The following is a 26,521-nucleotide window of genomic DNA, read 5'->3' as shown; positions in this document are numbered from 1 at the left end:
ACACACTTTCCTCAAACACTAGCCCAGCCAATGCAGCACTCAGGAGGAGACACTTACCCACACACAGTTACACACATCTACTACAGTCAATACAATAAACCAACTTGCCTCTGGCTTGTTAGCTGGAATGTGCAGACAATGTGTCCTGGACTTGAACCTGATCATGATCTTACAAACATGGATTCAATATGTAAAACAGCAGTCACAGACCAACAGTTACATAAATTGACATGGTAAAGAACTCCGCCTCAGAAGGAAAGATTCTCAGACTCATGAAGTAGAAGTAGACTGGCATGTAACTATTGTGATCGACTGTGCAAATCCAATATTGGATGCATAAGACATGAAAGAAGTTGCAGAGCCAGGCACAACTCATAGATTGTCACTGCTGCTGCTTACCACCATCTCTCGAGATGAATGGGCCATATATATATTGCTCTATAATTAAATTACTTTCCACAAAGGACAATAATTATTTTTTTCTCTTGGAAAATTAGCCAGTGATTTTAGTGCTGCTAAGACGAGGACACTAAACATTTGCTGTGAATCAAAGCATTTTCACCAGTGGAAATCTGGAGTAACGTGATAAACTTCACAAGTTTGACACAGGCTTAAGTGAGCTCAGAATATGGCCTATTATTTTTAAGTAATAGAAAGATTGACAAGAAAAAGGGAAAATTAAAAAATATATATTATTGAACAGTGTTCTATTCCACTGCATCTTGTAAGCAAGACTTTATGGGGAAAAAAGTATTTGAGAAAACAGAATGCAAACAAGAAGTTTCTTGGGATTTGGCCACACAAAGAACATAATCAAAATGAAAGTGTCTTGCCTATCATATCAGAATGAGCCAGCAAGCACAAAAGACAGAACATAGGGTCAAATCACCTCTGGGGTGACTGCTGAAACCAGCAGTCACAGGGAGTAATTTGGCCCCAACTTACAGTATTGGATAGTATCCCCGTTTCTCCCAGGCAGGACCATGCATAGTTAGATAACAGTACGGCTCTTTACCTTGGCTGTGTCCAGACTCGGGTTTTTTCGAAAAAAGTAGCCTTTTTTTGAAAAAACATCACCTGCGTCTAGACTGCAGCTGCGTTCTTTCGAAATTAAATCGAAAGAACGCGGCTTTTCTTTTGACGGTGGTAAACCTCATTTCACGAGGAAGAACGCCTTTTTTCGAAAGTGCTCTTGAATGCCAACAGGGCTTTTTAGAAAGAGAGCATCCAGACTCACTCGCTGCTTTCTTTCGAAAAAGCGGCTTGCTTTTTCGAAAGTACTGCTTGCTGTCTAGACGCTCTTTTTCGAAAGAGGCTTTTTCGAAAGATACTTTCGAAAAAGCCTCTTTCGAAAGAGGCTTGCAGTCTAGACATAGCCCTAGTTTGGCCTCAAGTTACTGTTGCTCTCACTTTTTCACACAGGCCTTTTATTTTAGTTTTTAATCCCTTTTTATTCTCTTTTTCAGCAGGGATTCTTGAATCCAAACCCAAATCTTTCTTCTGCTCTAATCCCAGAAAAATGGCTAACTGTTGGTCTCTCAAGACAAAAACTCTGTCTCCTGGTATTCTGCAGATATGTAGCAGAGTTGTAAGAGTGCCTTCTACATTCAAGGATGCCTTCCTTCCCCAGCAGGAGCTGATCTAACTCCTCCCAAGCCTGTGGTATCCCCCTTTGTGCCAATAGACAGACTCCAGGTCTATACTAAAGGGGAAGGTCAAATCAAGGTATGCAATTCTAGTTAAATTAATTATGTAGCTGGAATCAATGTACCTTAATTGGAGTTTCCCCACCGTCCCTACAGTGGGAAGCCAAGAGTAGCAAACGCTCTTACTGGCTTTTCTTACTCCTTGCAGGAGCAGGAGTACTGGCCACCAATGGGGCACCCTCTGAGTTTGATTTAGAGGGTCTTTACTAGACCCATTAAATAGAACTCTGGAAGATCAATCACAGCATTCATGACCAGAGTGAGCTTGGTCATGTGCACCAATATTGAGGTCATATGCACTTGCGTGGATGTGTGACACCATAGCGCTTGCCAATTACTAACAAAAATCCTACATATATTTTTTAAATGTTGTAGAATACTTTCTTCTAAAATGTTTTTTTTTAGAAGAAAGCATTCTACAACAAGGGATAATTAAAAAGGTTCATTACTTTAATTTTTTATTTATATGAAATCAAATACAAAGAAAATTAATAATGCAAACTTTTCAGTGGACATTATTAAAAGGTATTTGCTCTTGTTGTCTTTGCCAGGAAAGTAGAGTTGAAGGCCTGAGCTGGCAGGGACTGGGCTGGGCTGTTGGGATAGATGTTTTAAATTGCTTTCAATTACTGGCTAAATATTATTCAGTGGGCTCACTTCGGAACATTTATTGTGTATATACTGCTCCCTATAACTCAAGAAACAGGATTTTTTATATTTCAGTTCTGTTTACATATCCCAAATCTTTCAGTCATTTTGCTTTGCCACTCATCAAAGCTGATGTGACTTAGCTCTGGGGAAAGAGTGAGGAATAAAATCCTTCTGCATATTTTATTCATTTATTTTTATTTCTGCACCTAAGCAATGTCAGAATAACATGGGTGGACAGCAAGCTTCAGCATTTTAGCAACAAGTTAGGTAACTGCCCGCACGCCTGTCACCAAGCCCAGCAGCGTACCTTTTTCCACCATCTCCATCTAGAAGTTTAGAACTCAGGGGGAGGTAACTAATTAGTGCAGGCATGCTGTGCGGCTCCACTTATGGGGCAGGCATGTCTTAATTTCTTCCTGTGTGGCCACTCAGCCATGCACTTTACAAGGAACTTAGCTGCACAGACTCCAGCAGGTCCGTACTTCATGCTCACAGTTGTGGTTGCGACTCCAACCCTCTTTTGGGACCCATGAATCTCCCGACTAATCCCATCCCTGGAAAGGGTGTAATTGATTTCCTTCAATCTCTTATTTAATAAAAAAAAAAACCTCATCCATTATGCAAATATACCACTTGTTGGTATGGACCCTCTTCTCTTATGGTTGTTGGGAGAAAATTGGACACTGGATCTTGAGACTTGCAGCTAAGTGCCCGAATCAAATTGTTTTTCAAGGGTCCAAGGCTTTCTGGAAATGGCCCTGCTTCTCCTCTTCCCCAAGACTGAAAATGTCACCTCTGCAACCCGAGACCCACAACAACAATTCTATGCCACATCTCTAGCCGGGAACTGACTGTCGAACAGGGCAGAAGCATGAGTGCAAATGTATTGCTGTGGTCAGACAAAGTAAAATATCTCCCATCTCAGTTGAGATTCTCACTGAGAAAGCAGAACAATTATCACTTTCAGAATGCAAAACAAATCCTGCAATAATCTCTGTAATTCATTGCCTCATGACAATTCTGAACATCACTACAGGTGTGTGCCTTCCCATTGGGATAAGTGCAAAATCCACTTCTATGTTCTGAGGATAGGACCTGACAAGAGACTTGGGCGTGGTTCTGAATTCTTTCCTGCTGATAAGAGAGCCAACCATTGTATACTTCAAAACAAACCACTTTTCAAATGGGACATAACCTAAGTCACAAAGATGAACTATTAAGTCAGTCAGTGGCTGTTTGATAGGCCATTGGTTTATGTACCTTCAAGATGTGAATAATTTGCAGATCACTGCTTTCAGGCCTAGAGCAAATCTGAACGCTTATGGAACACTTTACTTGTTAATATTCTTAGAATCAATGTGACACTGCTTGTTAATGTAACATTGATTCTAAGAATATTACAGCCATAAAATTACAAGATGACCTTTTCCGAGCATTAATCTGTATTGCTTTCTTAAAAGTCCCCTGGATTTTAGGGCTGGGGACTGATAAATTATCCACAAAAAATATTTCAGGCTCAGTCAAAAGAAAAGCAAGATAAATGTATAAAAATATAAAGACTTACCATTCTTGTCAGCGCGTCTGAAAATCTAGAATTAAAAAAAAAAACATTTTTACTATTTGTGTGATCTGTTACATTTCTCTTTTTACTAAACTATTAGTATCAAGAGTATATCCAATCCCAACCCTAAAAGAATGGAATCAAGAGTTCTAGCTGGTCAAAACTCATTTCTGATGGTATTTTTATTTCATATTTTAGAATGTAGTTACTGTGAAAAAAATGTTATTTTCCCATTTAAATCTTGGGATGGTGGGAGGCATTTGCCAGAAAAAGGCCTCCCCTTCTTTGAGAAGAGAAGAGCCACAGACCCCAGAATTTAAGTGATTGCCAGGAAAAGAATTGCTGGTCTGACCGCACTGGAATTTTCATTTATTTGCAGAGTAAGTTGCATCTCAGGTGGTCATCATGCAGGCTTCTCTATGCTTTTAAACATTCATCCAACCTTGCTCAGAGGAAGTGCTTAAAATACCAGTAGCAGTCAGCTTCCAGGCTGCGCTATGACTCCTAAGTTTGCTAACACCTGTGAAGCTCCATTGGAGCTAACAGTGTGAAATGTTTGCAACATTCCTCTATCATATACAAGGCCTGAGAAAGAAAGTTCTTTCCATGCTAATCACTTTTCTCTCTGATGGAATTGTCAACAAAAATGTATGCAAAAATAGTATTGATATTGAATTATAGATATTTATCTACAAGGAATGAATGGAAACCACCCATTCAATGAAGAACTATTAGGGGACATCAAGCAGTGAGAACTTTCAGTCATTACTATCAGGGCAAAAGGTGAAAGGCTTCATACACATGGGCTACGTCTACATTGGCAAGATTTTGCGCAAATACTCTTTAACACAAGAGTTTTTGCGTTAGAGTATTTGCGCAAGAGAGCGTCTACACTGGCATGTGCCTTTGCACAAGAGATGTGCTTTTGCACAAGATCATCTGTGCTAGTGTAGACACTCTCTTGCGCAAGAAAGCTCCGATGGCCATTTTAGCCATCGGGCTTTCTTGTGCAAGAAATTCATGTTGCCTGTCTACACTGGCCTCTTGAGCAAGAACAGTTGCGCAAGAGGGCTTATTCCTGAGTGGGAGCATCATACTTCTTGCACAAGAAGCACTGATTTCACACATTAGAACGTCAGTGTTCTTGCGCAAGAACTCCCCGCCAGTGTAGACAGGCAGCATGTTTTTGCGCAAAAGCGGCCACTTTGGCGCAAGATCGCGCCAATGTAGACACAGCCATGCAGTATTTTGACTTAAGTCATCCCACCAATCTCTTTGATTATGAAGTGTTTGCTCGAAAAAGGAAATGAAAATATGATAACTCTCACTTCAAACTCACTGGTGCTGACCCTCAGTCTCCACCCACCAGATTCCATCTGACTCCCCACTAAAAGAGTCAATCCACTTTTTTGCCACAAAGGCCTTAGCATTTCAGCAGGGGAGGGGAACAGGATTGGAATCCCTTTGGGTACGTCTACACTACAGCGCTAGTTCGAACTAACTTAGTTCGAATTAGTTAATTCGAACTAAGCTAGTTCGAACTAACGCATCTAGAACTAAAAACTAGTTCGAACTAGCGTTTTGCTAGTTCGAACTAGCAAGTCCACATTGAGTGGACTCTGAACAGGGCTTAAGGATGGCCGGAAGCAGTGCCGGCAGGGCATAAAAGGAGGACTTAGAGCATGGAGATGCTGTCTCAGGCTAGCCGAGGGCTGCGCTTAAAGGGTCCCGACCCCCACCCCGGACACACAGTTCTAAGGGGTGCCCCGCTTGCAAAGAAGTTCTGGCTTGGAGTGCCCTGAGTGCCCACACTGGGCACATCACACCACTCGGCCATCAGCCCGGCTGCACTTGCCGCAGGCTGCCATCTGGGGAGAGGGAGTAATTGGGGGGCTGCAGGAGAGCTTCCACCCCCAGAAGCCCGCAGAGCCAGCCCAGTCCTCCCCATCGGGGGCTCGTACCCCATTCCTCCCTCACCTCCTTCCACTTACCCTTCCCTAGCCCCCCTTCTTATTGATGTACAAAATAAAGATAACGTTTCTTCCAACATTGACTCTGTCTTTATTGAAAAAAACTGGGGGAGACTGGGAAAAGGAGGTGGGAGAGGGGAAGAGAAAGGCTGGGAGAGGGGAGGGCAACTAACATGATCAGGGGTTGGGAACAGGTCCCATATGAAGAGAGGCTACAGAGACTGGGACTGTTCAGCTTAGAAAAGAGGAGACGGAGGGGGGACAGGATAGAGGTCTCTAAAAGCAGGGGTTGGGTGGAGAGGGTGCATTCATAAAAGTTCTTCCTGAGTTCCCATAAAGAAGGACTAGAGGACACCAAAGGAAAGGACTGGGTAGCAGGCTTGAAACTAGTAAGAGAAAGTTGTTGTTCTTGACAAAGCAAATAGTTAACCTGTGGAACTCCTTGCTGCAGGAGGCTGTGAAGGCTACAACTAGAACAGAGTTTAAAGGGAAGTGAGATCAAGTGATGGAGGTTGGGTCCATGGAGTCCTATTAGCCAGAGGGTAGGAGTGGTGTCCCTGCCCAAAGTTTGTGGAAGGCTGGAGAGGGATGGCACGAGACAAATGGCTTGGTCACTGTCTTCGGTCCATCCCCTCCAGGGTCCCTAGGGTTGGCCGCTGTCGGCAGACAGGCTACTGGGCTAGATGGACCTTTGGTTTGACCCAGGACGGCCATTCTAAGCTCAGGGCTCAGTGTCGGGGGTCTCAGTGGACCCCCTTGATTTTCATGCACACCTGCTCCTGGGTGGCCAGGCTGGCAGCTCTCCTGCCCTAGACGGCCACTTTCCTGTGCCTAGTGCAGAGATCGTGGACGAGGTCCACGATGTTCGCACTAGCCCAGGAAGGTGCCCGCCTCTTGCGGTCCAGGGGAAGCTCCCGGGAGCCGCCAGCCTGGTCCCGGCAAGAGGGGGTGGGCTGGGGGGCATCGGGTGGGTGGCTCTGTGCCGTGCCAGGTGCAGGGTCTGCTAGCTGGGTGCTGGCAGGCTTGCACCTGGCACGGGCACCGTAGCCAGCCCGTGCCCCTTTAAGGGGTCCGGGGCCGGGAGGGGGGCATAGAGTTTCCCTGGTGTTGGCCAGAGTGGCCAACAGGGAAACCTGGGGAGGGCTAGCCTCCCACTAGTTCGAACTAAAGGGCTACACAGCCCTTAGTTCGAACTAGCTAGTTCGAACTAGGCGTTAGTCCTCGTAAAATGAGGTTTACCTAGTTCGAACTAAGCGCTCCGCTAGTTCGATTCAAATTCGAACTAGCGGAGCGCTAGTGTAGCACCTATTAAAGTTAGTTCGAACTAACGTCCGTTAGTTCGAACTAACTTTGTAGTGTAGACATACCCTCCGTGAGTACTGGTGTTAGTTGTTAAGCATCAACTGCACATTTTGCTTTGGATCAAGGAGAGAAGATATAATGCTTGTGCCAAGGAGGTGGCCATCATGGCACAGCAATAATAACAAGGAACTCATATGAAGATTGTCTTCATAGGTAACTCAAACAAATAACTGGAAGCACAGGCTTTTCCATATATTGTTGCAAAATTCACATATTCCGTATGAAAAGGGAAATCATCATCATCATCTCCTCTTTAAGCCTGAGCTCGTTACTTTGGACCAGAAAGGAGAACTTTGCTAAACAACAGAAGGATTTTGTTGTGGAGGGAGTAACAGCTGTAGCAGTTAACTCGTGGCAGTCATAAAATGAATTCTTACTTTCTGAGTCATAAATTCATTAAAAAAAAGAAAAAAAAAGGAGAAAGTGCTGCATGAAAGGAGGAATGCAGGAGGCAAATAGAACAGCACAATGTGGGTATGTCTACACCGCCACCCTAGTTTGAACTACAGTGGCAGTGTAGACATACCCTGTGTTACTTAAATTAACACTATTTAATTAACATTAAATCAATGTTCTACCTAGATATCTCCTATCCTTTGCTAGAGAAAGCTCAAAATGGACACTGAACAAAAACAATGACTCAATATTTTATAATATTAAGAATGGACACCCCACTTCTAATACAGTAAGCTCCACATTACCAAAATAAAACCACTCTCAAAATTCAAGCCTTGGAGAGAAGGCAACAGAGATTGGCCCACTAGCAGTTTCTACATCCAGGCCCTGCAGGATTTGTCTTGTGTAACCAGTATCAGCTGGACCCAGTGGGCTTAATTCAGCCTCAGTTTAAATAATTTTTGAGGTTCAGCCAGTGGGATGAACATAAAACTCCTAGGAGAGTATGCACACACACAGACATTTACCAAGAGAAGGTCAATGTGTATGCATTAACAAAGGACCCAACTCTTCATTCACACACAGCACAAATCCAAACTCAAGCTGTAAAGAGGTTCATAAGTTCAATTAGCTTCCCGTCCACCTCTCTTGCTGTTCCTGTTTAATAAAGGGTTAGGGGGGGAAAACCCCAATCAAATACTGAGAAGGACACTTCTTGCAATCACCTCCACCTGGCCACACAGGGAATACTCGAACCATTCAAGTAGGCCTGTTCATGAGAGTTAACTATCCACTTTTGCAACCCCAACAAGATTTAATTACCATTTGAATAGGCATATGGGCAGCATTACAGTTTTACTTTTGCATCCCTTCCTAAAGGGAGCTTGTGGCAAGTGGGGTTGCTCCATAGCCCTCCTATGAAACCCCACAAGGTACTGTCCGGTGCTCTCTGCCTTCCCCTAGCCTGTTTGGCACATGGAGGTCTTGCCATAAGTTTGGCATCAGTCTCTAAACAGTTAGATTTTTTTTTTAAATCTGAATTTGGATGTCTATACCTTTAAATAAAGAATGTAAACCTCAAAGGTAAGTGCTTAGCTGCCGTGCTGAGAGATAGGCCCTGGCCTGGCCCATGGGTTCTGACCTAGCACTGAGAAGTTCCTCTCCTGTCCTAGTGATACCTCACATTACCCCTAAGAAGGAGACAAGACTTCTTAACTGGCCTGCTGGCTCCCAATTGGTCAGTGTCTCCACCCAGCCCATCTTAGCCACTGGCATACTCATGTTGGCAGCGTGTTCAAAAGTGGGTTTTTCCATCAGCAGGGTTTGTCACGGTGCTGTGGCCTTCAGCATAGGGGTGCCAGGTGTCCAGTTTTCAACTGGAACATCTGGCCAAAAAGGCACCTTGGCAGCTCTACTTATTAAAAGATCAGCTCTCTACTGGGCTCCATGCAGCCTCATCCTGGAGATCACACCCCCAGCCAGAGCCCTCATCTCCCCCTGCACCCTTGCTTCAGTCAAGCGAAAATGAGCAAGTGAGGGAGAGCAAGCAACAGAGGCAAGGGGGATGGAATGAGCAGAGTTGAGGCCTTGCGGGCGGGGCATGACAAGGGTGTTCAGTTCTGTGTGATTAGAAAGTTGGTAGCCCTGCTCCAGAGGAGGCCAGAGGCCTGACAGATCACATCACTGGGCCTTCGGAACAGTAGCATCACAGGGCCCTCTGTTAAAACGTCATCAGTTCTGCCAGTCATGGGCAGGGTGCACTGGGGACAGGGCTGACGCTGAGTTTCTGTGTAAATGGACCTAGACAGCAATTGATCCCTTAGAAATGGTCCCATGGAAGGGGTAAACCCTACACCCAATGGAGTGACTTAAGGAGACATCTCCACAATGAGCAGGTCAGAGAAGTCCTCCATTCCAGGCCCCATTCTTGTGGGTTTCCTGTGATCCCATTGACTTCAGGTTTTCAGAACTGGGCCATATGTTGGGCAGCCTGCAAAGGGCATACCTATCCAATCATTTTAGTGGGTAACATTGCTTTGCATGTATCTGGGTTATAGTATGGAGCTGCACAATAAACAATAGAAGACTAAATCAAGAGATTAGTCTGTTTGACTAGGACAGGTTAATCCACAGGGCCATTGGAAATAGCCCTCTAAACAATACCCACTGCATGTTGCCTCTGGTATGCAATGTTTTTCTTTTCCTCTTTTCTTCTTGCTCACACAGGATCAGCAGATGTTACTTTTTTGTTTTAAATGCTGATTTATTTCCTTCCTTCCTTCCAATTATCAAACACGCTATATAAATTGTAATGAAGAAGTAGTAATGTATGAGGTATTCTTTTCTTAAAAGCGTGATGGTCAGATAGGGAAAATAAACAGTAGTAAGAAATGTAGCTGTTTAACAATGTTTTAGGACAAGTAAAGAACTGTTTGATGGTTTGGTTCTCATCTCATTGAAATCCAAAGAAGAAAAGATTTTCCTCCAAATTTATTGCCCTGAGAAATATATTATTGAGAGTATAGTCTAGGGGGAAAAGTCCCATATAGAAGACCAGACTTTCTCAAACATAAACAATATGTTCAAGGACGGATTAAGTGCAAAACATGACCCAGCTCAGGTGTACAGTGGAACGAGGTGTACAGCTAGTTCGGATTAGAAGCCTAATCCAAACTAGCTAGTTCGTGCTGCATGTAGCCACGCGGCACGGACTCCGAACTAGCCGGCATTTAAAAATGGCGCTGGCCGGCTTCATGCAAATGAAGCCCAGGAAATTCAAATCTCGGGCTTCATTTGCAACTGTGGATGACTACATTACCCCCGCTAGTTCGAACTAGCGGGGTAGTGTAGACATACCCTAACAGATTTATTGGTGATAGAAATGTAGCCGTGTTAGTCTGGTGTAGCTGAAACAAAATACAGGACTTTGTAGCACTTTAAAGACTAACAAGATGGTTTATTAGATTATGAGCTTTCATGGGCCAGACCCACTTCCTCAGATCAAATAGTGGAAGAAAATAGTCACAGCCATATATACCAAAGGATACAATTAAAAAAAATGAACACATATGAAAAGGACAAATCACAGAAGGGGGATGCGGGGGGGGGGAGGAAGGTGAATGCCTGTGAGTTAATGATATTAGAGGTGAGGAAGGGTAGATGTCTGTGAGTTAATAGTATTAGAGGTGATAATTGGGGAAGCTATCTTTGAATGGGTAAGATAGCTGGGGTCTTTGTTCAGCCCCCTGCGGAGAGTGTCGAATTTTAGCATGAATGCCAGTTCAGAGGATTCCCTTTCAAGTGCAGATTTGAATGTCTTCTGAAGTAGGATGCAGGTGAGTAGGTCATTGAGACAGTGTCCTCTCCGGTTGAAATGGAGCATCTATACATTAGTCTATAAGGTGCCACAGGACTCCTTGTCACTTTTTCAGATTCAGACTAACACGGCTATCCCTCTGATATATCACACTCAAGTAATTGCATAACAAGGAAAGGAGGCAGTTCATGAGGCAAGATCCAGACCCTGGTCTCAACTCCCAACACAGTCTAGGCTGCAGTCTGAAGTGGCTGCTAATGAGTTAGTGCTTCTGGTAAACACAAATCCACCACTAACCAATGCCACACTAACACATGAGAGTGCAAAGATCAAGCATGTGAGGAAGTGAAATCCTTCACTTAGCTGCTCCATCAGCAGCTCTGGTCCACAGCTTAAGTAGTGGCTAGGGTATTGCACTTCCCTCCAAACCAGGATGTATTAAATTTGCCATACTTTACATGTTTGCTAGTTGTAAACATTTATTTAATGTCATTTGTTGATTCTCAGTGTAGCTTGTCTATGGAATTATATTCAAAACAGAACTACAGTTTTAGAAAATGCACTCACGTTTCTATAAACATAAATCCTCCATTACAAAACTATTGATAATACAGAACTGCTTTGGAAGTGCCTCTGTGGATCCTTAACACAGCAATTCCCTTTCTTAAATCGTTACAAGCAAATTCTTCACTCTATCAACACTGATTGCAGTAGTCACTGATGGTGGAATTGGATTAGCTGTGAAAGTGACCCAGACTAGAATGTTTAGGAAGACAGGCAGTCAAGATGGAGAACGGGACTGAAGGGACATGGCTACAAAAAAAAAAAAAAAAAAAAGGGATCAGATCTGGATTAAGGCTACTGGCCTGTACATGGGGCTCCAGATCCTGGAGTCAGGGATTATATCAGAAGTTAAGATTTAATGTTTTGTAACAGGAAGCTCTTTGCCCTCAAGGTTAAGAAAGGGTTTGAAAACATGACAGGAGATTAATCAATGAGCTGCCATCATTTGTCTCAATGGGGTATTAATTCCCAAAAGTACTGCTTTGGATGCCTCCTTCGTACCCTGCCAACAGTGTGTGTGTGTGACAGGAGAGAAGCACCATTCATCCAGATACACCCCAGCAGCAGGGATAAGCTCTGTAGGGACTCTGCTGCTACCCCTGCCTCTCTGGGATAGGGGCGGGGAGGGAGGAGAGAGGGAACTGGGGCTGTTATCTCTGTGACTTCCAAAGAAAGAGGAGCCCTACTGTCAAGAAAGGACCCATGTGCGATTGCCTCAGTCTTTCTGGGATGGGAGGACAACCGCACCACCAAAAACATGTGACAGTGCAAGGAGGCAGAGCCGGAGCCTAGACAGGTTCGTTGTCAGGATGTGCCTATGTCTCCAGATTGTCTTAATCCAGGGGACTACATCTAGGAGGAGTTGTGAAAGACCAGGAATATGGCTAAGCTGAGGGCTCCATTCAATTCAATGCAGAGCTGGAGAATGGAAACATAAAATGTAAGGAGGAATGTCACCCTGCTTTTATAGGCTTGCCCCTCATGGTGGTATTTGAGCCCCGATGCCCTGGTTAGTCTGGGCTGTAAAAAACAGATTGGGGGACTCAATTATAACCCCTTGACACAAAGGTCCCACAGTACCAAAACTTTGAGATCGGAGCATCATTTTGACCTGTCACCCAACCAGAAATATTACGAAGAGAGAAACACCTGGATCCTTTCCCTCCGGGTCAGTTCCTGCAAAAAGCGTGCTGTAGAACTGCATCTATTGCAAAGTGTGATCTCTCTGGATTTGCAGAGACATTGTTTGTGCCATTTTAAACTTAGCAGAAGTCACTTAGACTTTGTCAAGGCAACTTTACTGGAGGTCACAAGAACTAGAGGAGACTGAATATTAATGGATAAATTCTGCCCTTAATACCATGCATGTGGCCCCATTAGCTTCATCCCAATGACTGAGACCAGCGTGTGACCACTGGGAGTCCAGGAAAGCATACATGCTTACGTTACTTAGGCATGGACTCAGATGATTAGGAATGTCCTCTCCATCCCATTCCCTCTAGTTCTCTGATTGTCAGGCTCACCTGCCATTTTCAAGAAATAAACAGCATATTCTTTCTGAAACAAAAATACTGCCTTTATCACATTCAGCATATGATTCTCCAACAGTTTTCTAAATGTATTAGCCTAAAGATTTGGGTAAGTTAATCCATTGTGCAAATCCACTGACTTCACTGCCGTTACGCAAGCCATAAACAATTGTTTACAAAATATTAACAGGGCACTAGTCCATTTTAGCAACCAGCTGAGCTCAAAAGCTTTTTTTTTTTTTTTTGGTAGTAAAATTAGCCTTTACTTTAAAGACTGGCCAAAAAAAAAAGCACAGGTAAAACAGAAATTAAATTATGTCTTTATTTTTCTTATAAGCAGCAGCTTCACATATTTTTACAATAATATTTGGGATGACAACTTTTTTAAAAAACTAAACCACTAATTTCACCCTTAAGCAGTTTAAAGCAGCTGCAATACTAACCATCTGGAAAAATCAGGTTTTATAGTGTAAATAATCAATTCTGCCTAGCATGCCCTCAAAGCTTTGGGGTACAAATCTGCCAACACTGGAGGTTGCTTAATTATGGTTTTCTTGGCAATTACACTCATTTCTCACAATCACTTCCTTAAGTCAAAAAGTTATTATACTTCCTGTGGGGTTTTTATTATTCCTGCAGAAGGTTAATATGATGGGCTGAAAGGTTAAAATAAAATAAAAAAATCACGATTCAATAGCAGTTTCATTTCCTATGCTATTACAGAAGAATAAGCAAGGTGTGACAAAATCCACTGAAGGAGCCTCTAGGGAAGAGGGCAAAAAAGAAAATTAAAATGTTCAGTTATATTAAAAAAGTCTCATCAGTAGTTATCTCAGGAGTGGGCACGAGGCTTCCAGCAGACTGGATCTGGCCTGCTTAGTCACTGGATCCAGCCTGTGGCCACCCCGCCAAAACCCTTACACAGAGAGCAGCTCACTCATTGAATAGCAGGCTGCTCTCCACTCTGGACTTCCCAGGAGAAACGAGGGAGACTTTGCACACTCCTCCCACCCCCCAGTAAAATCTCTCAGCTCCCATTGGCCAATTTTCCCACTGGCCAATAGGTAAGTGTCTCCTAGCCAGAGCCTGCTTCTAGCACCCCACCCCTCTTTCCCCCCAACTACCTGCCCCAGGCCACCACCCAAAACCTTTCCTCCTTCTCCCAGGTCACAATTCCCTTCCAAACCCTTCAGCCCCTCCTATAACCCTCCCTTAGGTCAGAATTTTCTCCTGCACCTATACCCTCTCCCTGACACTGTACCCCATTCCCCTACCCCTGGACACCACCCAAACCCTCTGCACCCCCTTCTACCAGGTCACAACTCCCTCCCAGACCCTGTACCCCCTGCTAGAGCCCTCCCCCAGGCTAGAATCCTCTCCTGCGCCCTTACCCCCTCCTGGACCCTGCACCTCAAGTCCTGCCCTGGATCACAACCCTCTCCTTCACCCAAACTCCCACTCAGACTCCACACCCCCTCCTGTACCCCAGACGCTTACGCCAAGCTCCCTTCTTCATCCAACTTCCATTCTAGACTCCACACTCCCTCTATAGAAGTGCAGCCCTTGACCACTTCCCAAAATCGTGGAGAGGCCCCCCTATTAAAAATTATTGCCCACCCCTGTGTTATCTGTATTATTAACTTTCTGTACATGCACAATACTGCGACGGTCTTTCCGAATTACTCTCTCATTAAATTAACCTTGGCGCTTCATGAGATCCATGGAGAGTGGTACTGTGAGGTTTCTGCTTCTGAATCAGGTGTGGCAAAATAAATCTTTCCTTAGCTCTCCCACCCAGACCGTTGTAGGTAAACGCCCATCTCATGATTGCAGGAGGAACGATGCTTCTTCCATTATTCACATAAAAACAATAAGACCCAGCAGCCACACAGTTTTTGGCCCTCAGGAGCTACGCATGGGCTGATATGGTCAGCCAACGTCACCAACTCCCACAGAAAAAAGGGAAGAGGTGACTCAGTCATTGCACACCTTCCTCTGAACACTGAAATATTGTCCCACGTGGCATTCTGGGCCTCTATTTTGGGGATACTGTTTTCAGGAGAAACTACTCAGGGGACCTCTATGCTGCAGCTAAGCGCATACTTCCCAGTGTGAGCAGACATACACATTAGCTCAAGGAGAGCTAGCACACTGAAAATAGCAGTAAAGCCAGGGGTGGCATGGGCGGCATTTCAGGCTAGCCACCCACCCAGAGCTCCCTAGGTACATAGTCAGGCTACTAACTTACACTGTCTCCCCTGACTACACCACTATTTGTAGAGTGCTAAGCTCCAGCAGAGGTAACACACCAGCCTCGTTGCACAGGGAAGCATGCTTCCTGCTGCAGTGTAGATGTAACTGCCACCAGGCAGATTTGAATCGGGAACTTCTGGAGCTTAGTACTCTGGGACCGCTTGAGCAAAAAGCCAGAAGGCTCTCAGCTTAGGCTGTAGAGCTCCCCTGTTCTTACCTCGCACTGTAAGTGGTCTAAGTGCCTCTGCATGAGATAGTGAACCACACCTACTAGGTGTGTGGGTTACATAGACATGCCCTAAGTCATTACAGATCTTATCCTACTGAAGAGCCTACTTTTCACAAGACCATGGATTGCAAACCAAGGTGTCCCAGACAAGTTCTTATTTCAGTATTTATCCCCTGCCTAATTTATATTCCCCTTGCAGTTTCACCTGGCTAAGAGACAATCCCAAAACATAAAATGGACACCTTTCCTGCAGGAAGAAAGGGTTTTCCATTTTCTAACAGTGAATTTCTATAGAATTCATGCACTAGGGCAGGAAACCTTTTGGGGGGGAAACGTGTAAGAGATGGGCAGTGACTACATTTCAGAGGTGGCTGGCAAGATTTTCATACGCTTCAGAGTGGAAGCCAAATTAGTCTGTAACCAGAAAAACTTAAAAAATAACTAATAGTCTAGCCGCACCTTAAAGACTAACAAAACATGTAGATGGTATCATGAGCTTTCGTGGGCACAACTCACTTCTTCAGATGATTAGAATATTAAAAGTTGAGATCCAAGAATAAATAAGAATGTGATCACTGCAGGACCCGAGGGGGGGGGGCTCAAAAGGTGGATGGTACACCATGATTTGGGACCAACCAAAAGCAGGCTCAGGGCTGCTCTAAGTTGTATCGGGATGTTGATGGCTTCTGGCAGCCAAGGGTAGACATGCCACTAGAGTCCCATTGTCAGAGGTACCCTCAGAAAGCAAATTAAGCCAGAGCACCACAAAGGGATTTAGTAGAGATTTCAAATCTGGCCTCTAGTCCCTTCAATTGCTCACCTCTCAAAGGAATTCTTATGCTCATTTGCATTCACTCATTTGTTTTCCAATATTAATTCAGTTACAGACACTTTCCACCCACCATGATCTTTAAAGATTTTTCTTGCTCCCACTACCATCAGTTCTGGTTGTCTTCTTAGCAATGCAAGTACCTATGCACTCTGTCTCCTTCCTACTTGTTGAATTATCAGGTAGATGTGAATCTTACAGGGTATCAAGAAGTGCTATTAGTGCAAAGAGATATGATACTAAGATGGCACAGCTAGACCAGAACAAGCATCTGCAGAAGGGCTGTTAATAGCTGGATTACAAAGGATACTATCCTCTCCTTTTCTTTTTCCTAGGAAAGAGGGTATGGGGTGGGGGGGTGGGGGGAGGAGGCTACCTATGCATTCAGCAAGGATCTAAGTGACACTTCAAAAGGTACAATTTCATAACAGCTGAATATGAGGGGAGGTTTCAAAAGGACACTTCCACACAAAGATATGTTGGATTTAATTGTCCCATAGATATCTATGGTTTAACATCATCTGTACTTCAACTCCAAGCTTCATTGACTTGCAGGTGTGAAATGTTAGCTTGCTATGGCAACCTTTTCCCAAAGCAGGTGTTGTGTTGGGAAAAGGGATCATTTATGCTTCACCCTTCCTATTAATTTTCAAAGGGAGCTTTTCCATGTGTGGCTAGATCCTGCACTGGAAGTCTCAATGAATTCCAGACCAGATACAGAGGAGTCCACCCTCCATATTGTTCAGTGGAGCATTTTATTTTTACTTTCAATATTTTAGTACTAGTGAAAGATCTGATGGCCTTTTATTACTGCACAGAACAGACACCATACAGACAGCGATGCAAGATCCCTCTCCTGCCCACATCCCAATACACTAACTGTATAGCATTCCCACAGGGAACTTCTCCTCTGACCTTGGGGGAGCTCTAGGTCCTTTTACTTCTTTGCCCCCAACAAGAAAACCAACCAGAAAGTCAAGACAACAGTGGTGCAGGAAGATGTAGAACAGGAACTGGCCTTAGATCAACCACTCAATCTTACAGGGCATATGAGTGGTCCTGAAGTTGAGAAATTATACCTGAATATGTATATTGTGCCCAATCTTTAGCTGACCTCTGCTCCTCTCTACTCTCCCCTGCTCTCCGCCTCCTGGATCACATTAACACTGTTGAGGTCAGGGTGTTCTGAGAAACTGGAAAGCTTTCAGAGTTTATAAGTGGAGGCTGAAAAGAAAGGACATTCTCAGAGAGAAATGATCCGAGTTTCAAGGTTGAAGGGGAGAGGAGAGGAGAAAAATGAATAAATTAAAAAACAGAGGAGGAGAACAGAGCCAGGCAAAAGGGGAGTAGGAAAAAATATTGCAAATGAGATTAATAGTTAGAGTTAGATTAGAGACTAGGGGAGAGAGAGAAAGAATTGCTAAAAATGTTGGTTCTTTGTTTTGCATTTGGGAAGTCACTGCTAGACAGAAACCAAATTCTTCCCAATGTTACATCTATGCAGCCCCATTGAAGTCAATAAAAGAAGTTTTGAAAGTGTCATTTAAGGTATTATTTGGATATAGAGCGGATTAATAAAGAACTGGGAAATATGGAAAGAGATTGACAAGAAGCAATCCCTAATCAGAAGTGTTAGAAAATGGAGAGAACATTGTTCCACTAGTCAATCTACTTTATGGGCCAGGTTTTCAAGGGAGCACAGCCTATCATATGTGAGCTTTTGTGAAATCTGGCTGAGCACTTTTGAAAGATGGGCACTTAATAGCATGTCAAGTGGGAAATGGGCTCTTATAAAAATCTGACCCCATGTATTTAAACTGCATGGGACCCACCTGCCTAAAGTTCAATGTTGATCATCACCGTTTGATGCTATTTTATCTATGAATTAAGCTATGCTATTAATATGATTAATTCAATTATAGCTTTGTTTTGGTGTTAACTTCAGCCACTACTGTTGTGCTTTTAATAAAAAAGCAGAAGTGCAGGAAGCAATTGATAGCAAAGCTCTGTAAATGGGGTCTGCGTTCTGATCAGGCAGAATTATAAATGGTTCTCTCTAGATATGTCTGCTGCCAGCATTTCTTCCAATTTAAGTTTTACATGGCGTTTGTGAGAGAGAAGAAAGGAAGGAAGGAAGGATCAGAACTTTGGTTGGCCAAATTCATGAGGTTTGGAATGCTTGGGTACTAGTACTGGATCAAATACTGATAGCTAGAATGAATGCTGCAGTACCATCTTAATGTAGTTACCATCCCATCTGGGAATCACAAAGAACAATTTAGTAAACTACATGCTCAAATGTTATAAATAATTGATCCATGGGGAAGATTTGTATTTGTTAAGTTGGGTGCTCCCCAAAAAGACTGCTCAGAGATCACTGGTATTATGTACTATGGATATGGCATATTATACAAAATTACCAATTCCAGATATGCTTCACATTGCTGTTATGCATCAAAGTACAAACAGGTGCAAATAGAATCATGCAGTTTAAATTTAATCTGCAATTTTGTGTTATATTTTAACACCTGGAATGCCAGAATCTTAAACTACACCTTTGAACACTATCAACTATTTTATTCACCCAAAAGGATGTACAAGAGCCTGGTGTGAAACTTAAAAATATACTGCAAGGAAAATGTGGACCTTAAACAATGTATGTCATGTTCCCGATGGAGACTGTGAGATCTTGCCAGTTCTACCTCCTCCATTTTATCCTTCCTTGATCTCCAAGGTCCCACATGACTGCCATTGCCTTGTTGTGGTTTAGCATAGGGCAGTTTCTTCATAACCATCAATGTTTTTTAATAATCACATCAAGGGATCACTTATAAATAACAGACAATCCCCAATTCTCCCCTTCCCTATCCACGCCATTGTCTTTACAGGGCTCCTGTTACTATGGCATAGCAAAAAGAGGCCATGAGTAAGTAACAAATTAACAAGAAGATAACATAGGAATCTTCTACTAAGCCCAACAGGTCATATCAGCTTCCAAATTGGTATTAAATAGTCCATTATATTCTATGTGGGGGCTTTTATTAAGTCATTTTCTTAAGTCATCTAGTAAATGTGTAAAGTAAAAAGTTAAATTTGTAGATTCAGTCAAATAGTCATGCCAAAAAAAGCTGCATTCCAACACCATTCTATGTGGAAGGTATATTGCACATGCATTTTTTATCTTGCTGCCTGCACAGTACTTATTTCTTAAATGCCTAGATAGTTGCTCTGAACTTGAAGAAAGGGTATCAGGGATGCATGAGTCAAAGGAAATTCAGAGCAAGCAAAAGAATAAAGATAATGGAAATAAGTAACATGGATATTTTGTAAGTTTCAGAACAGGCATTTGAGCTGAGTGACTAATTCATAAGCCACAATAAACAATTTTAATCATCTGATTTTTTAGTTGCCAGTGAACAGGTTGTGATTTGCTTGGATTTGGTATTCAAATACATTTAATTAATTGTTTCACATATCATTTATTCTACAGTTTTCTTCTCAGAATTCAAACTATGTTACTTAGTTGTGACTAGTCAAATAAGTCATATGGTATATTTTATTCCCTGCATGAATTAATGGAACTTTCTGGTGCTAATGCTCCTAGAAAGAGAATAAGTTTCTTCCATGAGAATCCGAATGTGTGATCTTAAATTTATTTTTATCAAACAGTTGGTAGAATAAAAGTTCATGGAAAGCAAGGACATAAAGGGCATAAACTACTGAGAGGAAGGATGAGCTTATGGTTAGGTCATTAGAAAAGCACTGGGGAACCACAAATTCCATTCCCAGCTCTCCTACAGACTTTTTTTTGAAAAATTTCATTGCACCCTAAGTTTCAGATCTGTAAAATGGAGATAATATTTCATTTCCCCCATCCTTTGTCTAATTTGTCTCGATTGTAAGCTCTGTTGCGTGAGAACTGTCTCAGGAGATTCTTGCAAAGAAACTATGATAGTGGAAGTTCCGGTGAAGTATTTGCTATAGTTATAAATAACCAAGATAAAGCAAACATTTAAAGAACAAAAAAAAAAAAAATGCTGAAATGATTTTGTAGAATTCACCCAATTCTACTTTCAAACACATAAGAGATAATGCAAAAAAGCCGATCTAACTGAAAAGCAAAACAATGATTCAGATACAGATGAATGTGGCGTGCATTATCATTTGTTTCATTTTTCTGTGGTTGCAAAATTTTACAAGTTTATATTTCTCATATCAAATATCTTCTTTTTCCATTTTAAAAAAATTAGGACATTTAATGGAACTTAACATTAATGTGTGTTTTAAAACTGTGACAATATTTTCCACCTATGGGGCACCTGGTCAGGGCAAAATACTGTTGTTTGAGTGACTGTATCATCTATGCTGGTATCACAGGTAACCATTTTCAGTAGATGGAGAGAAAAAAATCAGATCCACAAAAACACATTAGTTGATTAGATGTTATACATCAAATATTTCTAAATGGCAGCCCACTAAAATGTAGATTGGGAGCAACATTTAATTGTATTACTTAGGCCAAAGACAATCAGAAGAAGATTAATTTGACACAACTAATTAACTCATAAACCCATCGTCTCTTTCAATTTGAGCCCAGAATTGGGCTTAGATCACAAATAAAGTGAGTTTTGTTGTCTCTTGCAGGTGCCAATGCCTGTTGTGGATTATGGCATGATTCAATAAGATTTGTCAGGAAATCTATGGACTAGTATAGAAGAGATATTGTTGGTTTGGACTCAGGGATATTAACAGACTCTAGCTACTAGCTATTTTTTTATGATCACTACAGGTTTATGGTTATATTTTTTTAAAGATGGAAGACTGCAAAACTGATGTGTATGTTTTATTTATTACATGCCACCATATCAGAAACTATAATATAACAGTTTTCATTATATTTTCTTCAGGAGTTGCCTGTACTGTCCCCCCCCCCCCCCCCCTCAACTCTGTTCTCTTTTAATTCCATTTAAATGCAAATAATTTACTAAAACAGCTAACAGAAAATATTAAAAAGTATTAAATACACATTCCATAACAATACTGACATAAATGTCACAAACTACTTGCATGTGCTAAAAACAACTGTGTGAAAGTCATAATATACCTGTCCTTAATTTTTCGTTTCACTATTCTTCAGAGAGTTCTATATTTTTGGTGAAAATGCTATTAAGAAAAGTTTCAAAGTTTACTTGTAGAGGTGCAAGTTATTTATCTGGTATGAAATAGGACTATGGATAAACATGAGATGTAAAGATTGTTAAATTACCTAAGTTCTTATACTAGGATTCTATGATTAAAAATTGAGATTATTATAGTCATAAGAACAGCAGAGAAGAAAATTTGAGAAAACCTAATTATATTTAACAAGCATCATGACGCACATAATGAGAACATGTCCTAACCGCTCAAGAAAAGAACACTGCAAAAGGTAATCTGTGTAATCACCTTTATTTTTCAAAGGAATCTAGAATTCATGCCTGATACAGAATGGCTATGTTTCCCCCAAGTTATTCATTTAATTACTAAATTAAATTTAATTCCTGTCTGAAATTTACTTGCCTGAGCCTTGGGAGATTAATAGTTATTTTATTCTGTAACAAATTCCCTTTTTAAAAAACTTCTGCTTAATGTAAGAATATGCTAATTTTTTGCTTAGTTGAGAGAAGAAATCTACCCCAAAGGTTGGAATGAACTCATTTACTATGTATCCCTTACTGTCAAGGATTTTATTACAATTAATATGTCCTATACTTTTCTTTCACATTTAAGTATCTCAAATACGGCAAGTCTACACAGCAGGGTAAAAGCCAAATTCAATTATGCAACTTGAGCTATATCAATTGTGTAACTAAAGTAGAAATATTTTAATTGGACTTTTGGTTCTGTCTACCCAGCAGGAAGTAAAAGAAAGAACACTCTTCCTTTGACTTCCCTTACTCCCCATAAAATGAGTGTTACAGGAGTTGGAGTAAGAAATCCTTCGACTTGCCATTATTTCAAAATATGGCTTGCAGTGTAGACACACTCATTGTTATTTCAGAATAACATCAGTGATTCCTAAATAATGCTGCTGTGCAGACATAGCCACACAGATTTCATGTAGATTGAAATATCTAATGCTTAATGTACCTTTAAATGCCAAATCATCAAACTCATGTGAGGCTTAACATTCAAAAACATCCACTATTTAGCAGTGGCTCCCAGCCTCTCCAAACTACTGAATCCCTTTCAGGACTCTGATTTGTCTTGTGTACCCCCAAGTTTCACCTCACTTAAAAACGACTTATAAAATCAGAGAAACGTACAAAAAGTGTCACTGCACCATCAAGCAACTTTTCTGTATTTATCATTTATGCCATAAAATAATCATTTGCACCATAAAATAAATCAATTGGAATATAAGCATTGTCCTTACATTTCACTGTATAGGAGATAAAGCAGTATAAATCAGTCATTGTATGAAATTTTAGTTTCTACTGATCTTACTAGTGCTTTTTGGAGCCTATTGTAAAACTAGGTTAGTATCTAAATGAAGCCCTCTGTGTATCCCCAGAGATATATGCACCTCAACTGAAAACTATAATTTCACTGTAGGAAATGTACCAGAAAAAACGCCATGTATTGTGCTTTTTTTAAATTTTCAATAAGAATATATTGGATGTGATAGTCCATTTCCCAAAACTGAAGTGCAATTCCATCACACCGATAAACAAGCAATTTAATCCATGCTTGGGAACCCTGGAACTATTCTTCGGTTTCAGTGTTGTAAAAGTGCCAGAACCTGCCCAGAAAAGAGCACAAACAAGCCTCATGGATCTAATCTCAAACTGCAGAGCAGGTGTTTGCCTTAACATATTGGTCTGAATGGAGGGGCCACCTCGATTTCACTCTTTCTGGCTCCCATCTCTCCCTGCAGCTTTGAGCCACACACCAGATTCTTTGCAGGTCGGCAGGCACGCTGGGAGGAAAAGCCGGGACTGTCCCGGCGACAGAAGGGGGAGGGAGACACTGACACGGCAGAAAGGCGCTCGAGGCGGCTCCCCCGCAAGCCGAGGCTGGCTCGGGCACTGAACGCCCCTAGTGAGCCCGGGCCGGGGGCACTGTCCCGGGCTGCTCGGTGGCGACTCCTGGCAGCCACAGGCGCGGGAGGGATGGAGATCTCAGGGCTGCCCCACTGACCCGGCCGCCTTGCCCCGGGCTCAGCAGCTCCCGCTCAGCCCGCAGGCCCGGGGCCGCTCGCCTCCCAGCTGCACCCAGCCTGGCAAGATTTGCGGCCCCAGCAAGACCCACCCCGCCCGGGTCCCCACCTGCTCCCTGCCCGGCCTCGCTGCTGCAGAGCCGGAAGCGGGGCCGTGCGAAGGGGGCCCGGGGGCAGCTCGCAGCGCCCCCACTTTGCGGCTCTTCGCACCGGCCCGGGCCCCTTCGCTGCTGCCCGTGCCCTGCGGGAACTCACATCCAGGATGACCGAGGTGCCTTTCCTCTGCTCCGGGGGGCAGAAGCCCTGCCCGGCGGCCGCCTGCCCCTCCAGCGGCAGCTCCCGCTCCGAGAGGATGCTCTTGTCGCTCATCTTGGTGACTATCCAGCGGAGCAGCCCGTCCAGCCCCCGGAGCTGCGGCTGCTGCTTGTGGAGGATCTTGTGGACGCTCTCCCTGCAGTAGCGCGCTGCCTGCTCGCACATCTTTCACACAGTCCTCATGCTGGAGCCGGGGTATCCCCTCCCACACAGGCTGCATCACCCTGACAGCCGCCCGCGGCTCGCCCGCAAACCCCTCCCTGCGCACTCCCGGGGGAGCAGCCGGGCCGGGTTCAGGGGTCCCCCGGGAGGGAGAGTGGGGGACGCTGCTTTATGCGGGGTGGTCGGCGCTGCAGCCCTCGGCCCCTTCCTCAGCACCCAGGCTCCCAGCCCTAGGCACTAGCCCCCATTCCTCTGCCGCCTCTAGGGCCAGAACCCAAGAGCCTGGCCCCCAGCCCTGGACCCCATCCCCCATTCCTCTGCCGCCTGTAGGGCCAGAACCCAAGAGCCTGGCCCCCAGCCCTGGCCCCCAGCCCCCATTCCTCTGCCGCCTGTAGGGCCAGAACCCAAGAGCCTGGCCCCCAGCCCTGGCCCCCAGCCCCCATTCCTCTGCCGCCTGTAGGGCCAGAACCCAAGAGCCTGGCCCCCAGCCCTGGACCCCATCCCCCATTCCTCTGCTACCTCTAGGGCCAGAACCCAAGAGCCCTGGCCCCCAGCCCTGGACCCCATCCCCCATTCCTCTGCCGCCTGTAGGGCCAGAACCCAAGAGCCTGGCCCCCAGCCCTGGACCCCATCCCCCATTCCTCTGCTACCTCTAGGGCCAGAACCCAAGAGCCTGGCCCCCAGCCCTGGACCCCATCCCCCATTCCTCTGCCGCCTGTAGGGCCAGAACCCAAGAGCCTGGCCCCCAGCCCTGGCCCCCAGCCCCCATTCCTCTGCCGCCTGTAGGGCCAGAACCCAAGAGCCTGGCCCCCAGCCCTGGACCCCATCCCCCATTCCTCTGCTACCTCTAGGGCCAGAACCCAAGAGCCCTGGCCCCCAGCCCTGGACCCCATCCCCCATTCCTCTGCTACCTCTAGGGCCAGAACCCAAGAGCCCTGGCCCCCAGCCCTGGCCCGCAGCCCCCATTCCTCTGCTGCATCTAGGGTGAGAACCCAGGAGCCCTGGCCCCCAGCCCTGGACCCCAGCCCCCATTCCTCTGCCTCCTGTAGGGCCAGAACCCAAGAGCCCTGGCTCCCAGCCCTGGCTCCCAGCCCCCTCCCATTCCTCTGCAGCCTCTAGGGTGAGAAGGCAAGAGCCCTGGCCTCCAGCCCTAGGCACTAGCCTCCAGTCCTCTGCCACACTCAGGGTTAGAATCCACTCGTCCTGACAGCCCAAACTGGAATGGTTGGTGCTATGACCTGGCACACAGGATCACAATACCACACGCATTTGGGTTGCGTGGCCCTGCTGAAGGAGCTAGGAGCTCTCTCTCCCACAAGCTGTTGGAGACAATTTGCTGCATTTTAAAAATACCTCTACTTTGTCTTCATCATTACCAGACCAAAAATTTCAACTCTTTTATGCAGGGCAACTCAGAATGCAGCCTACCTCCACCTCTGGACACAAAGCCCTAACAAAACCAGCCAGCTGGGTTCACTTGGCTCTTTGTAGAGCTGCTAAGCGACCTGCCTTGCTCAACTGGACAAATATTACTAGTCCTATAATGCTGCTTGTGAAGAGAGACACGTTGTGCTGTTTACAAACACAGAACAAGAGATAAATCCTTTGCCAGACGGCCATTAACCCACTTCAGCTTCCTACCAGCACAGACTGATCACACAAAAAATATACAAACTGAAAGGACAATAATGGAGAAAATTAAGAGAAGAGATTGACCCAAGCAGCAAAGGGCAGCTCCAGACTCTCTCACTGTAAACCTCATGGAGTCATCTCTAATTAGAAGTGTACTGCTAGGGTCAGTGCACAGAGCAGATCAGGCTGTGTTTTGATGTTAATTCCAGTGAACTTTGTTTTATTTTGCTATTAGTATGTCAGTGTGCTATTTCAAAATGATTCATCATTATAGATATACATAAATCATATAAATATGCATATATGTTTTAAATATTAATGGTGTCCTCAAGGCTACCTCCTTTCGTGTTACAAGATATTTTGCTTGTAATTGGCTGAGTTGAGACAGAACTAGGCTTTGTTCCATGATCCTCTATGACTGGGGAGTTCCAAAGTATTTTAATGCACCCACTCTTAATAGAACAAAATCATGGTTTTGCATGCCATTGATCACCTCCCCTCTGGGCTGTGTATGCAGGGACCACTTAGGGTATGTCTACACTAACCCCCTAGTTCGATCTAGGGAGGCTAATGAGGGCAATCAAAATCCCAAACGAAGCGTGGAATTTAAATATCCCGTGCTTCATTAGCATGTTCCCAGGTGGTCGCCATTTTAGAAATCGCCTAGCCAAAGTAACTGCCCGCATCTACACGCGGCAGTGAAACAGGATTCCGAATTAAAGCCCTAAATCGAATTAGCTGGTAAACCTCATTGCAGGAGGAATACGAGCTAATTCGATTTAGGGCTTTTATTCAGAATCCCGTTTCACTGCTGCGTGTAGACGCGGGCAGTTACTTCGGGCTAGTCA

The 26,521-nt window shown here is 44.0% G+C and overlaps 1 protein-coding gene across 1 annotated transcript in view; it reads right to left on the bottom strand.

The window, feature by feature from the left end:
- NECAB2 (N-terminal EF-hand calcium binding protein 2) overlaps positions 1–24,097 on the bottom strand; it is a 386,434-nt gene extending 362,337 nt beyond the window's left edge. Inside the window, exons 1-2 of the mRNA XM_006133911.5 lie at positions 23,820–24,097; positions 3,922–3,946 (exon numbers count right to left, since the gene is read on the bottom strand). Of these exons, the coding sequence (XP_006133973.1) occupies positions 3,922–3,946; positions 23,820–24,044 (250 nt within the window). The 5' untranslated portion in view covers positions 24,045–24,097. The remainder of the gene's footprint in view (positions 1–3,921; positions 3,947–23,819) is intronic.
- Positions 24,098–26,521: the final 2,424 nt, after the last annotated feature.

Source organism: Pelodiscus sinensis, chromosome 12 (genome assembly GCF_052426305.1).
Source record: "Pelodiscus sinensis isolate ZL-2025 chromosome 12, ASM5242630v1, whole genome shotgun sequence".
Lineage (NCBI taxonomy): Eukaryota > Metazoa > Chordata > Testudines > Trionychidae > Pelodiscus > Pelodiscus sinensis.
Note: the sequence above shows the minus strand (reverse complement) of the source record. Positions and strands in the feature narration are given on the sequence as shown.